General features: G+C 41.1%; 2 protein-coding genes across 4 annotated transcripts in view; one reads left to right on the top strand and one right to left on the bottom strand.

Annotated features, from left to right (window-relative positions):
- ep300b (EP300 lysine acetyltransferase b) overlaps positions 1–7,989 on the top strand; it is a 42,979-nt gene extending 34,990 nt beyond the window's left edge. The window contains 11 exon segments of the mRNA XM_082165969.1: positions 7–63; positions 181–258; positions 502–569; positions 799–949; positions 2,075–2,221; positions 2,353–2,632; positions 2,762–2,929; positions 3,215–3,376; positions 3,464–3,745; positions 3,877–6,817; positions 6,820–7,989. Of these exon segments, the coding sequence (XP_082022095.1) occupies positions 7–63; positions 181–258; positions 502–569; positions 799–949; positions 2,075–2,221; positions 2,353–2,632; positions 2,762–2,929; positions 3,215–3,376; positions 3,464–3,745; positions 3,877–6,817; positions 6,820–6,842 (4,357 nt within the window). The 3' untranslated portion in view covers positions 6,843–7,989.
- Positions 7,990–8,590: 601 nt separating this feature from the next.
- Positions 8,591–14,617, bottom strand: cbx7a (chromobox homolog 7a). 3 transcript variants are annotated; one of them, XM_082165992.1, is made up of 8 exons: positions 14,306–14,617; positions 13,193–13,236; positions 12,458–12,551; positions 11,915–11,959; positions 11,630–11,695; positions 11,445–11,511; positions 10,895–11,243; positions 8,591–9,886 (listed from the first exon to the last, which is right to left on the bottom strand). In XM_082165992.1, exons 4-8 carry the CDS (start codon positions 11,926–11,928, stop codon positions 9,291–9,293), a joined length of 1,092 nt encoding a protein of 363 aa, XP_082022118.1. In that variant the 5' UTR covers positions 11,929–11,959; positions 12,458–12,551; positions 13,193–13,236; positions 14,306–14,617; the 3' UTR covers positions 8,591–9,290. The 3 variants fall into 3 exon arrangements, with proteins under 3 accessions (XP_082022118.1, XP_082022117.1, XP_082022116.1); XM_082165991.1 differs by lacking the exon at positions 12,458–12,551 and having other exon boundaries at positions 11,915–11,957; XM_082165990.1 differs by lacking the exons at positions 11,915–11,959; positions 12,458–12,551 and having other exon boundaries at positions 14,306–14,616.
- Between the last annotated feature and the right edge of the window lie 128 nt (positions 14,618–14,745).

The raw sequence follows: 14,745 nt of genomic DNA, 5'->3' as shown, positions 1-14,745 counted from the left end.
TCTCAGGTCCATCAATAAAGATCAGTTTCAAAGGAAAAAGAATGACACCCTCGACCCCGAACTGTATGTTTGCTTTTTTACATATTTGCTCGCTCCGAATGTCTCAACTCAAGTTTGCTTGTAGTCACGGCGTGGATTTGTTGTCGTCGTCTGACCTTTGTTTACGCTCCTCTTCCTCAGACTGATGGAATGTGGCGACTGTGGTCGAAAAATGCATCAGATATGCGTTCTGCACAATGAGACAATTTGGCCAGCAGGGTGAGCTACTTTTATTTGACACTTTCTACTTCAAAATAGGGCTAAAAAAAACCCTCTTAATAAATGGAGTCAACAAATGGTCAGTGAATGTAAGGCTTTCAAAAAAAATGTTGGGGGAGAACTTCATATAAAGTCAGCCTTTTTCATTTATGTATAGAGCAAAAAATATCAGCATAACCAGAGATCTGACACAGTTTTCTATGTTTTCAAATGTCCCTCTCTCCCTTAATCCCATCCATTCAGGTTTGTTTGTGGAGGCTGTCTGAAAAAAGCCAATGCAACAAGGAAGGAGAATAAATACTGTGCAAAGAGTAAGTGTGAGCTTTAAAAATCTGCAATCCCCAAAATAGTTTTTGCTTATAGAATGCCATTCTTGACCAATCAAGTATTGCAGGGAGGCATATAATAAAAAAAATTTATATATATAGGCAGATCTTGAGTGTGACTATGCTATGTTTTATATCAGATTTTCATGCTGTACTATTAAATGCTATATTTGTATTATTTTAAATTCCCTGCTCTACTTTCTCTTTATCCCAGGGCTTCCTCAGACAAAGCTTGGTAACTACCTGGAGACACGAGTGAACGACTATCTGAAGCGTCATACTCATCCAGAATCTGGTGATGTCACCATCCGTGTGGTCCACGTCTCTGATAAAGTAGTGGAGGTCAAACCTGGCATGAAGTCCAGGTGAGGGACAGTGCAGAGTTTTATGTTGTTTCTTTTAAGGTTTTGGAATTTGGAACTGTTTTCTTTATTTCATGTGATTTGTATTATACTTGTGATTATTATGAAACACGACAATGTTCCATAACCTTACATGCAGTAATAAAAAAAATTCACACAATGATTTTGTCATTGAAGGTCATCAAGTTGCTGTATTGTTGGTTGTAGTAGGTATTTATACTACTGAATGCCCTAACCAGTGATATTTTAGTATAATTTATGTACTATTATTGTATTTATTAATATTTTGAATTTGCTTTTAGTTTTAGATTTTCAATTTTAGTTGAGGTTTTAGTCATTTTATTCTGTGCTTTTGTTTTAATTTAATTAGATTTTGTAATATTTCTTAGTTTTATTAATTTTTATTTGTTTATTTCAGGCAACATTTCTTTAAGTTGAATTTTTATTTATTTAATATTTGTTTTATTTAAGCTTTATTTCAGATTAACAAAACATGTTTTTTAGTTTTAGTTAACAATAAAACTCTTCATCTTTGAACGTTATTGGACTGCAATGGCTTTTGAAAATCTAGTCATAGGTGAGGATTTGCCTGTAAAAAAAAGAAAGGACTTTTTTTTTTGAGACAAGAAATCAGTTTGAGGGGAAAGTGCTTGTAAAAAAAAAAAAAGCACTGCATCATGAAAAAAAATTAACGACTATCAATGCATGAATCAAACTCTTGTAATGCCCACGATTTTCCATACTAAAGCTTAACATCTTTGCTTGCACTCAAATGTCTGAGAGGAGGCAGGTCACTGTTACACAATTTTTTTTCTTTTTTTACTGATTTTAACTTGGACACAACTACCTTGCATTGCCATCATTAAAATGTAATGACTTCTTCAGAATGCTTTGACTTCTTCAAATCACTTCTAAACTAAAGGCCTTTAGGCAGATGAAAAAACAACATTGCAATACCCAAGTTTGTATAGTATATTGATAGAAAGTAGATTAATACCTGGATCTTTGATTCAGTAACTGTAAAAATTCCTGAGACCTCATTCCTTTATGGTAGTGTCTTTTTCAGAAATGATCTTTTTAATGGTCACCATGAAAAGATCTAAAACACGTACTGTCTTTCTATTACAGGTTTGTTGATAGTGGCGAGATGTCAGAGTCATTCCCGTACAGGACAAAAGCTCTGTTTGCATTTGAGGATATTGACGGAACAGATGTCTGCTTCTTTGGAATGCACGTGCAAGAATACGGCTCCGACTGCCCTCAGCCCAATCAAAGGTTAAAAAAACAAAGACGCACAGACACACACCAAATCTTCTCTCATGTGCACATGGATGGCATTACAAAGGGGTCTGAGAAACTCAAGTAACTTTGTGATCGATATCCTCTGTCTTTCTCTCTCCTTGCAGACGTGTGTACATCTCCTATCTAGACAGTGTGCACTTTTTCCAACCCCGTCACCTGAGAACAGGAGTCTATCATGAGATCCTCATTGGATACTTGGAGTACGTTAAAAAAATGGGGTTTGTCACTGGCCACATCTGGGCTTGCCCACCAAGCGAGGGTGACGACTACATCTTCCACTGCCACCCATCGGATCAGAAGATTCCCAAACCTAAACGCTTACAAGAGTGGTACAAGAAAATGCTTGACAAAGCAGTATCTGAGAGAATTGTACACGACTACAAGGTACTTTAACAGCTGTACTTCTGATTGACAATAAAATAAGTTTATAGTTGAAGTCCGCATACTGCACAATTGTCTTTTCCTTGTTACTTCTAGTCATTTACTAATTATTGCATGCTTCTCCTCACCTAGGACATTTTCAAGCAGGCAACAGAGGATCGTCTGACCAGTGCGAAGGAGCTCCCATATTTTGAAGGTGATTTTTGGCCTAATGTGTTGGAGGAAAGTATTAAAGAGCTGGAACAGGAGGAGGAAGAACGGAAGAGAGAGGAGAACAACACCTCTAGTGAAAGCATTGATGTAAGTGATTGACCAAATTTGTAACCTGTACTCAAGTGCCAAAGGAAAATATTTGTTGGGCATAACATTTCTACCATCAACAAACTAAGTAACTTTTAAAGTACATCTAGAGAAACTGAGCAACTGAACACATCCTTTGGGTATTTTAGCCAGCTACTGTCCTCACTTGTTTTTGACTAGATGGTAGAGTTAATTCTGGTGCAGCTGCTTTAACACTTAATATTTATTCTTAAAACTTAACTCTTATAACTTAATGCTTAAGATTAATGTCTTTTGACCATCTAGGCAACCAATGGAGACAGCAAGAATGCCAAAAAAAAGAACAGCAAGAAGACTAGCAAAAACAAAGGCAGCTTGAGCCGATCCAATAAAAAGAAAACAGGCATGCCAAATGTCTCTAATGATCTATCCCAAAAACTCTATGCCACAATGGAGAAACACAAAGAGGTATGTAGCTCCCACAAACATTTGAAGTATTTGTCATTACATGTTTGGGCCAAACTCACAAATGTCAACACTCTGCTTAATTTCAAGGTTTTCTTTGTTATTCGTCTCATTGCTGGCCCTTCTGCCAATTCCCTTCCGCCCATTTTGGACCCTGACCCCCTGATGGCCTGTGATCTGATGGACGGACGAGACGCTTTCCTAACAATTGCACGAGACAAGCACCTTGAATTCAGCTCGCTGAGGCGGGGCAAATGGAGCACCATGTGTATGCTAGTAGAACTGCACAATCAGAGCCAGGACCGCTTTGTCTACACGTGCAATGAATGCAAGCACCACGTTGAGACACGCTTCCACTGCACTGTTTGTGAGGTAAGAAATGTCAGGAGGGATTGTACTTTGATTGTCAGTGAAGAGGTTTAAAAAAATACTGCATTAAGGGACTTTGATGTTGGATAAAACACTGCACATTTTTTAACTATCCTTTTTTCCCCCATTTATAGGATTATGATCTTTGCATCACTTGCTACAACACCAAGGGCCATGAACATAAGATGGAGAAACTTGGACTGGGTCTTGATGATGAGAGCAACAACCAAGCTGCAGCTTCCACTCAGAACCCTGGTGACTCGCGTCGTCTCAGCATCCAGCGCTGCATCCAGTCACTGGTGCATGCTTGCCAGTGTCGCAATGCTAATTGCTCTCTGCCATCTTGCCAGAAGATGAAGAGAGTGGTGCAACACACTAAGGGCTGCAAGCGCAAGACCAATGGTGGCTGTCCCATCTGTAAGCAACTCATTGCACTATGTTGCTATCATGCCAAGCACTGCCAGGAAAACAAGTGTCCTGTGCCCTTCTGTCTCAACATCAAGCACAAGCTTCGTCAGCAGCAGCTGCAACACAGGCTGCAGCAAGCGCAAATGCTGCGTAGACGTATGGCCACCATGCAGCGAGTAGGGCAGCCACCACCATGTGGAGGTGGGCCGCCTGGAGGTCTTCCATCACCTGGCAACAACGGGGCCACAGGTCCTAGCACACCAACATCGGTCGGTACACAGCCTGCAACGCCTCAGACACCCACACAGCTGACACCGAACCTTACGTCTCAGCCCCAGCCTGGTGTAGGTGGTGTCCCAGCTGGAGCTCCCCAGCATCCTCCTCAGCATCCCATCCACCACCAGTATCAGCAGATGCCAGGTGCAGGCGGGATGATGACCTCACCACAGCACCAAATGGTTCCTCAGCAAACTTTGGGGCAAGTCCCGCATCCACACAATCAATATGGTCCCCATTCCACAGGTCTCTCTCCAAATCCACAGTCCCAGGGTAAACCAGGCCTTGGTCATGCGACTCCTCCACAACTCCCTAGCAACCCAGGCACAGCACCTATGTCCCAGCAACAGCAACCTTCAGGTCCTCCGCCTGCAGCTGTGGAGATAGCCATGAAGATTCAGCAAGTGGCAGATGCACAGCGAAAGATGGCACAGGTTCAGTTGCTACAGAGACAGGCTGCGCAAGCTGGCATGATGCCACAGCACCAACAGCCACAGGGACAAATGGGAGTAGCCCACCCTGGTATTGGCATGGTAGGGCCACAAGGGTTAGCCCCGCAGGCACAAACATCAGTGAACAGGGTGCAGATGGAGCAGCAGCAAGGACCTCAGGGAATGATGGTGGGATCTGGGCCCATGCAGCAGCAGCAGCCTCAACAGGCAGGTGTGCAAGGTCAGATGCCACCACAAATGCATCTACAGCAACCGAGAATGAACCCACCACTTCAGCCTCAGCAGCAACAGTGGGTAGGGCAGGGTATGCCATCCCAGCAGAGACCTTCCATGATGGCTCAGCCGGGAATGGTTACAATGCAGCCCCAACCACAGCAGCAGCAACAACCACAACAAATGCAACAACAGCAAGCACCCCAAATGCCAAATCGAAATGCCTTGATGAGTATGGTGCAGGCTGGTCTGCAGAGTGGCGTAGCAAGCGGGGCAGCAGCTGGCAATCTGCCCCAGGGAGCCCTGCAGGAACTTTTGCGGACCCTGCGATCTCCAAGCTCTCCCCTACAGCAGCAGCAAGTTCTCAACATTCTTCGGTCTAGCCCACAACTAATGGCAGCATTTATCAAGCAACGGGTTCACAAGTATAAAGGAGGTACAGGTGGCCCTGCTGGACCACAGGGAGGACCAGGACCTATGGGAGGTCAACCAGTGGGTGTTCAGGCTGGGGTGGCCCAGCCTGGCATGCACCTTGGACAGGGTGTTAACATGCAGGCTCAACTTTCTCAGATCCAACAGCAGCAGCAAATGCAACAGCGCCCGTTATTGCAACAGCAGCAGCAAATGCAACAGCGCCCGCTATTGCAACAGCAGCAGCAAATGCAACAGCGCCCGTTATTGCAACAGCAGCAGCAAATGCAACAGCGCCCGTTATTGCAACAGCAGCAGCAAGTCACTGCCTTGCAGCAGCAACAACAGCAGCAGCAGCAGCAACAGCAAGGTATTCAGGGCCAGGGGGCTCCAAACATGGCCAACATAAATCCACAGTTCAGAGATCTGGTCATGAGAAGGCAACAGCAACTACAGTTTCAGCAGCAACAACAACAACAACAACAACAGCAGCAACAACAACAACAACAACAACAGCAGCAGCAGCATCAAATGAGCAATCATGCCACATTTCAACAGCAGCAAGGGTACATGGGTCAGCAGGGTAACATGCAAGTCCCACCAGGAGGCCAACCACTACAAGGGGTGCAACCTGGCCAGCCGCAGAGTTTTCCAGGAAACCCTGCACAACAGCAAGCTGCAGCTGCAGCTGCCTTGCAACAGAGACTTGCACAGCAACACCAGCTACAGATGCAACAGCAGCAGAATGCGGCATCACAGGGTGCCGACATGGGGCCCGGAGGAGGTCCACAGCCCACACAAGGAGGTCCCGGTCTTCAGACATCACAGGTATTATTGCAACAGGCCTTGCATCAGCGTCTGCTTCAGGCGCAGCAACATCATCTCAGTGGCACCTCACCGGCACAACAGAACAACCCCATGAGCCCGCAGCAACAGATGTCTCAGTCGCCCCATTTGCAGGGCCAACAGCTCTCATCCTCCCTCAGCAACCAGGTTTGTTCCCCTCAGCCCTCCCCACGACCCCAGTCCCAGCCACCTCACTCAAGTCCGTCCCCGCGCCTGCAACCACAGCCCTCGCCCCACCACATCTCGCCTCAAACCCAGACGGGTTCACCGCATCCCAGCCACCTTCAGCAGCATCACTCAGGCATGGTTCCACCTCCCCAACAGCCTCAGCACAACTCTAAAGACCCAGGCGGATTTGGTGCAGATCAGAATGCCATGCTGTCTCAGCTCAGTGGCATGGCAGGACTCCATGGACCTGGAGCTAATGATATGCTTCCACCTAGTAGCCAGGACCTTGGCATTAACATGAATCTAACCCTTTAGACATCATATAGTTATTATGAAATTTACAAAACCTCACCAGAGACAGTGTTAGCTTTTTTATACTGCAAAGATACTTGCTTTGAAGATGGACCCTCCTATGAGAGACAGCAAATATTCGACACAAATAATTATGGGGTGTTTTTTTTCTTTTGCCAGTTGTGTACAAAGAGAGGATTGTTTCTCAGCCTCAGAGAACAAACCACAAGTAATATTTTCAATGTCACGTCCAGGGGAGTACTTTTCCTTTTTCAAGATATATTTTTTAAGATTTTAAAAGTGGTATAAAATTAAAGTGCAAATGACTAAGGACTTTTTTTTATATATATATATATTTGACCATGTACCAGTCTCTGTTATGTGTTTTACAGTCATATGGAACATTTCAAATATTGTGATGCCTAAATTGTTATTATAATTATCTCAACATCATGCATATCTTCCTTGTAAATTTTGAGTTTTGCATTTTATTTATTCTAGCTTTTTCATTTGTTGTCATGATGGATTTTGTTCATGTGTGTTCCCAGAGACTGCTACAGTTCACATAGAATATATTTTTGTTAATACCTATTAAGATGGGGAGCTATTCCTTTACTTTAGCTGGAGATTTAGGTTATTGAGTATAATATAAATTACAGTGTTGGGGGATCGGGTTTGGTGTGCGCTCTGCTGCCCAATGGATCTTATTTCATGCCATATTGGAAATTCCATTGGACATCACTGCTTTGCAACAGGACAAGTTCTTGGACGCACAACACCCACCCTCAGAATGTGTGTGCACTCCTTAAAAGACTTACTGGATAGTGGAGGTGTCTGTACAGGTTGGATGAAAGTTTGTGTGTGTGTGTGTATGTATGTATGTATGTATGTGTGTGTGTGTGTGTGTATTGGATGTGGTGCTGGAATTCATCTGCTCACGCCAATGTCATATTGAGCAGCGTTTCACATATGAACTGTATGGTGCCGTGAAACGATGAAGATGAGCGACAGGCCACTGATTTCACAAATTTCATCCTTCAGTACCACTCCTAATTTTTCTCCACTTCCAGAATTTTCTTTGCTCTGAACTTTGGGAGTTTAATTTGAATATTTTGTACTGTACAAAGGAAACACAAACTGTGGACTTCTTACTTTTTTTTAATAAAATGAAGATAAATTTAATTTATTGGTCATTTATTATTGGGGATTATTTGAAGATTAAAATTTTTAACCACTTGTGTTTCTGCTCAAATCTTTCTCTTTATATGGCTCAAACATATATTCTTTCTTTTGGCAGAATGGCAGTGCTCTTGGATTTTGTTTTGTTTTGTTAAGCAGTGTTAGGCTGGTCATAGTTGACTCATCAGCCAGCTGTCATTGCTTGTTGACGTTTAGACCGATGCTAAAGAACCTGTTGCTCCTGCAAATGATGATAAAGGTGATAAATGGAACTAAAGAGATTGCCTGGCAAAACTGTGGCATTAGTGGCTTTCTCTGAGTGGTTAATATTGATTGAATTTGATGAAAGCTGCCTTGCCATAAAAAAAAAGCAGATTTAAGTCTCATTATTGGGACTATTTCTTGTAATTGCGACTTTTTTCTCATAATTGTGACTTTTGCAATGGCAACTTATTTTACCGTAATTGCAACTTTGTTTCTGGACTTGATTGCATATTCTGCAACTATATATATCTCACAATGTGACCATTTTTTACTCTGAAGCAGAAATGGGCTTAAAACACCAAAGAGTTTTACTCGCAAATGAAATAAAATCACCCACAACTTTTATTTTTCCATTTATTTGCTGTAAATACAAGCAAAAAACAGTGTATTTGTCATACGTGAGAGCAACAACAGAGCTGACAAGCCATGTTCAACTATCACGACCAAAACATGTCATTTAGGCTAGGCTTTGATTTCTGCCATGCTAAAAGCACACCTAAAGCACATGTGTTCAAATGAACAGGATCTACCCCTACAAAAGCGCCCACTGTAGCAGTTGTGAATGTAAACCAATACTGTCTCTTTAAAAATGCACAAAGGCCTCCGAACAGAGTGAAGAGAGCTCAGGCGCAGATATGGAAACAAAGCCAAGTGGCCTTTCCTTTTCCCACCTGGTTGGTTACAGGACAAAAGAGGCGATGTAACAGTAGTTATATCTTCGATTCGGAACTTAAAAACAGTTTCTTCTCTTAGTAGGATCAATGACTGCTGCTGATAGAAAAGTAGTGGTACAGATATAAAGATTTACTTTACATGCTTAAAGTCTTCGGATACAGCATAACTGAACATAATCAGAAATGTCGTCCTTCAACGATTATTTTACCACAACGACACAAGGACAAACTGAAGAGTGAAATGCCTTGTTGGTGTTCTTACCTTGCTTAGACAATATCTGCTTCTACTGTGAACTGTTGTTCACTTGGCCCTGACTACATGTACATAACTCTATTGTAATGTTGTTCTTGGGTTCCTTTATCAGTTTAGACCTCAAGCCGACAGCTGCTGAAGAAGCCTTCAGCAGTCATGGCCTCTTTAAAGGTCACGGTCAAGGAGTTTATCGTCACCTGAGTCACAATGACTTTCTCAGGATACACTGTGGTGGTGGAGGAAGCATGCGATTGGTCAACAGGAACCTGTAATGTTGTTGTGCATTCTGCTGTGACGTCAGCATCTATTCTTTCCTTTTCTTTGGCCTCTAAACTATCTACCTCACCTGTTTCTCTAACCTCTTCCTGTCCACATCTAGCGCTCAAATGTACTTCGATAACCGAAGGTCTGTTCTGTACTTTGTCAAACAATCCTTTCTCGACTTCTGACTTGGTACTGTTGTGTAGTGATTGGTCAGTGTTTGTTGTGTCATGTGATACCCGTACAGAGTCCTCACCCCCTGCAGTGCCTGGCTCGTTCTTTTGTGTGTCGGAGATTATACTGTTGTCTGTTGCTTCGAAAACTGGACAGGTGTCCTCGCTTGGCTTCTCAGCATAGTCACAAATGGAAGAGCAGTTCTCAGTTTCTTGGATGGTAATTACAGATTCCTGTTCTGTGGAAGAGTTGTACACCTCAGACATCTCTTTACCTGGCAGGAAAACGACAGAAACTCAGAATAAACTTTCAAGGAACGGTTAATGTACAACTGAATGTTTTGTCATTATTTAGTCATCCTCAAGTCGTTAGATATGACAAAGACATTTGAGTCTTTCGTGTTGCCTCAAGATAAGTCATTCTAGGTTTGATGTCAATGATCTTCACAGACCTGATGAAACCTGGCGTGATGCATATTTAACAGCAGGTTTGAATGCTATTGCAGAGGGGAAGATTTTCGATGAATAACAATTAAAATATCGTGTTTTTTTTATTCCTCACACAAGTCTACAGTATAACTTCAGAAGAATTGGAATATAGTGCACAAGTCGAATGGACTACCTCGTGAAATTTGTTATTTTGTAAGATAAGGGGCAAACTGACCAGGGTTGTGTTTCCGAAAAGCATCGTAAAGCCAAATAGATGGTAGAAACTATTGGCACCAATGGTCTCTACAATCTACTTAGGCTTATGTTTTTGGCTCACATATAGACTTGCTGCTTCAAGACGACGCATCCTGTTTTCACATCGATGATTGATCACAAGACATGTTCAACGTGACTGTCAACAAACCTGATGCAACCTTGTGTCTTAAGATGGCAAGTTGAAATTTACTTGAATGAGTTATGAGTGCTATGACGGAGGTTTTAATAGATTTTCAGCTATTTAAATGAGTTTGTTCTTCACACGAAAGGTGAAATGGCTTCAGAAGATTTTAAATTCACAGCACTGCACTGCTTTTACTATATGTTTATGGTTTGACGGCTTATTTATATCTTGCAGATTTGGAATAAGATTATACTTTGTCATTTTTGGGTGAACTCCTTCACAGTTGAGCATATTCAATAATATTTCTCTAAATCAAATCAAACGTGTTAGCTAGTTGTCACAGTGATTCAGAAATTCTGGCAATATTTTTCAGAATGGCCCTCATGACCTCTGAATATGTTGCATGCAGAGTATCTTAGCAACAGTTACTGTATCGATGCCACACAACACCTACCACTTGGAATGTCCTGGTGCACTTCTGTTGTGTTTTCTTCATTTTTTCTCATCTTCTTGACCCTTTTCTTCTCATCTTCCTCGTCTCCATTCCACTCTTTCTCTGCAGAGTCTTTTGCAGGAAGTGGATGTCTGGTTGGTTGCTGGGATAGTTTGAAGTCATCCATGAGTTTGGACCTGCACTGCCTGTTCTTGCGTATTTCTATACGGCGGTAGCCAACACCTTCTCTATAGCGGCGTCCATTCTGGTCTATTTCTGTCCCCGTAGAACGGGTGAGTGACAGGCGGATTCTCGGGCTGGGTTTATCTGGAAGCTTGTGTGCACTTCGTAGGTCCATTGGGTAGATGTTCTGTTTGGAGGGTTTGATTATGCACAAACACAAAAAAAAACAGATACTCCAGCAGTTCTGGGATGTTTAAGTACATCAGATTTCTTTTATTATATGTATCAGATTTTGTGCATTATGGTTAAAAAAAAAATCATAATCACTTAAATTTCATATGAACTGAAACTGAACTTAATAATGATAAATAATGAAGCTAACTCATACCCGCAGGATAACTCGACGTGGTCTCAGGCCTTTCCTCTTATAAGCCAGAGCTCTATCCTTCTCCTCTCTGTTAGAAAGAGAGATATATGCTAAGGAATGGGGAGATGGAAAGGAAAGAACATCCCGTTGCTTCTAGCCTATTCATTTCCACATCAGTAACTGAAGGTTTCCAGAGTGTGACTTACTTTTCTTCGTAGGCGAGGACCAGACGAGGGTCCAATATGTTGTCCTCTGGTTCCCAGGTGCTGTACCTGACATTCACACAAACAGTTCCAAACAAATCATTGGAGCAGAACATGACCGAAACAGTTTAAAGCACAGATTATTATTTTTTGCCCGGAGTTAAAGTATAAAATCTACAGTAGTTTTCATCTGAAATGTTAATTTGAATAGTTCAGGGCTACTTTTTAATTGAAAAACCAATCAATTGCAAAAAGTTCTTGTAAATGAAATTAATTTATTCTTATTACTTTAAACACAGCATCCCATTGTCTTCTCTTGTGTGATATCCTCCTGAGAACCAGAAAAACATGTTTTGTGAATTTAGTTTTGTCACACTGTTTAGAGCACAACAAACAAATGGAATAAAAACTTATTTATTTATTTTATTATATATTTTTTTTACTCCTATGTTATTCTGTGTCCTCTGTAGAGGACACCAGGACCCATTTATTAAAAATAATAATTAAAAGACATGAATAAGAAAGAATACTTATTTTTTTCATTCACCAATCAACTTTCTATCAATTTTTTATCCAAACGTTGTATAAAGATGATTCTCAACTATGTTATGAAAGATATAACAGAATTATTTGATATACCATTTTACTTTATGCAATATGCATGTAAACATGGCCACAAATGCCATTCCCATTCTATGCAATGCACCTGTACACTGTATCTAATTTGCATATTAATAGGTTCTTGGGGCAACATGTATTGAAAAAAGTGGTGTAATATTGGGAGTGATAAGAATCTCTCATATTTCATAAGAATATTGATATATAATATCTTTCTCTATTCACTTGTTGTGTCTCCTTAAATGCCTGATATGTCATGATGTAAGTTCCGGTGTCCTCTACAGAAGTCATGTATGAAATCAATGCCCTGTTTTGTAATCGTAACAGAAAGTCATGTTCTGATTTGAAACCCCATAACATTTTCCTAAAATGTAGATTTTTGACAAATAATTTGAAAATTAGTCAGACTTAAATGCTAATTACAAAATATTATCATATTTCCTAAATATAGACTTAAGTAAAATCCAGTTAGTTATTTATTTATTTTTGTTGAAATGATCAGGACATGTTCTTGTCAAGTTTCGAGAGGTTCAGCCATAAAATGTCACATGAGAGAAAATAATGTGATGCTGTGTTTTCTAATTTTTTATTTCATAACGTATAAAGTCAGAAATGCGAGATATAAACTATATTCTGATTTTTTTGCACAAGTTTTTTAATTACGAGTTTATCTCGATTCTGATATAATTGTGGGATATAATTTCGTAATTGCAAGAAAAAAAAGTTAATTGTGAGATATAAACTCCCAGTTGCGAGAGATGCAATTCTGAGAAAAAAAGTCAGAATTGTGAGATAAAAAGTTGCAATTTTTTTTATTTTTTTTATTCCATAGTGAAAACAAGCTTCCATAGAAATGTGACCTTGACATGGTGTTGTGGGATTCACCCACATATTGTGACAGTCCTAGGTCATATGGTCTTGGATAAAACTACTAATATGAGAACTTACTTAGGCGACCATCCTTGCCACTTTAAGAGATATTCCACATTTCCCTGAAATAAGAGAAAGAACGAAAAGGAGTCACTTTCACTTTTAAAGTTCAGAGAGAGACATACGTCACCATTCTATTCTCAACAACTCCATGATACAAACATCCCACAGATTGTGAAAAGCATGCCTGTATCTTTAAGATGTCAACACTCAGTAGTATTTTGACGTGGAAGATTATGCAGGATGAAAACGGCGCTGCACTCGCTACTGCGGTGATGTCACAGAGGGGTGAGTGAGTTCCATTTAAAAAGAACAGCGAGTTTAGGGAACATTCATGGGATGGAAATAGGTGGGGCCATGGAAACGCGTAAACAACTCGTTTCATGCAACGTGTGGAGCGACGAAGGTCTTTCCCCCGTCATGCTCGAGAGTACGAAACGAAACCCGCGTGCACATAGAGCGTTAGTCATCATCACCATCACTAGCTATTACTGTACATTACAACATCTGGCTGTATACTACGCACACACAATAATAAATAAATAACATAAAAACCTACCAAAGAGATACTTGCTCGTGCGTGCTCTATTAATAAACGTGACCTATTTTATTTATCACTATTTAAATATCTTTAATCTTGTTTATTCTGCAGTTGGTCTTAACTGGTCCGATTATTTTGACAACTGCGCGGATGTTACACGTATCATCATTGACCCTGCACCCGTATAAAAATAAACTGCGTAGCTACAAAATACGGCGATTTTCCGAGCGAAACGCGCATTGATGGCGATGATGATGACACGCGCGCTGTTCTCACACACCCCCCTCCATCTATAGCGCTCGCAATTCAAGCGCGAGACGTTATAAAAATCCACAAACTTTGGAGAATAACATACAAGTTACCGCACTGTTTTGCACACCAGAAGTCATGCAACGAAAAAGTTCCGAAATGTTACGCAAGCTTAGGTGTTATTCACTCATGAGTCATTTCAGAACTGGCAATAGAAGAAACTGTGGGGACTTTGCGGGGTATTAATCATTTCAAAACAGAAAGTAAATATGCTTGCAGAATAAATTGTATTAAAGCAACTGAACATAAATGCATTTCCCCACGCCCAGCAACGTCCTTACCTTTCTTATCCTCTTCTTCGTTATTGCCTCCACAGCAAACACTTGCTCTCCTATTGATGACAGCTCCATGTTAATGAGATCATCCAGTGCAGCAAATATAGTTTCTGATCTCTCCCGTTTTTCCTCCTCAGGGGATAAAATGTCGCTTAACTCTACTGCGTAGACTCTGAGAGTTTTTTTTATTTATTTTTATTTAAGGATTTAAACCCACTGCTACTCTTGGTGCACCATCAGGTCCGCCGCTGTTCCAGCTCATTCCGAGTTTTAAAATCTGCGACACATGTACGCGCTGGTTTGGCTTGGCGCGTGCACGCTCTACGCGCTCGTGCCCACCCACTTCTCCGTCTATGGCAAGCAGGATTAACATTTATCTAACATGCAACTATTTTTGTTATATTTACTATTTAAAAAAACTCTAATTAGCAGTCAAATAATGGCTA

Source organism: Leuciscus leuciscus (genome assembly GCF_965113295.1).
Source record: "Leuciscus leuciscus genome assembly, chromosome: 1".
Lineage (NCBI taxonomy): Eukaryota > Metazoa > Chordata > Actinopteri > Cypriniformes > Leuciscidae > Leuciscus > Leuciscus leuciscus.
Note: the sequence above shows the minus strand (reverse complement) of the source record. Positions and strands in the feature narration are given on the sequence as shown.

What these genes read in the sequence shown, in the direction of transcription:
- cbx7a (XM_082165990.1), bottom strand. Translation starts at nt 14,374, where the DNA reads ATGGAGCTGTCATCAATAGGAGAGCAAGTGTTTGCTGTGGAGGCAATA. An exon ending in CGAAGAAGAGGATAAGAAAG is followed by an intron (nt 13,237 to 14,305) that starts GTAAGGACGTTG and finishes CTCTTATTTCAG; the next exon opens with GGAAATGTGGAATATCTCTT. An exon ending in GCACCAGGACATTCCAAGTG is followed by an intron (nt 9,887 to 10,894) that starts GTAGGTGTTGTG and finishes TTTTCCTGCCAG; the next exon opens with GTAAAGAGATGTCTGAGGTG.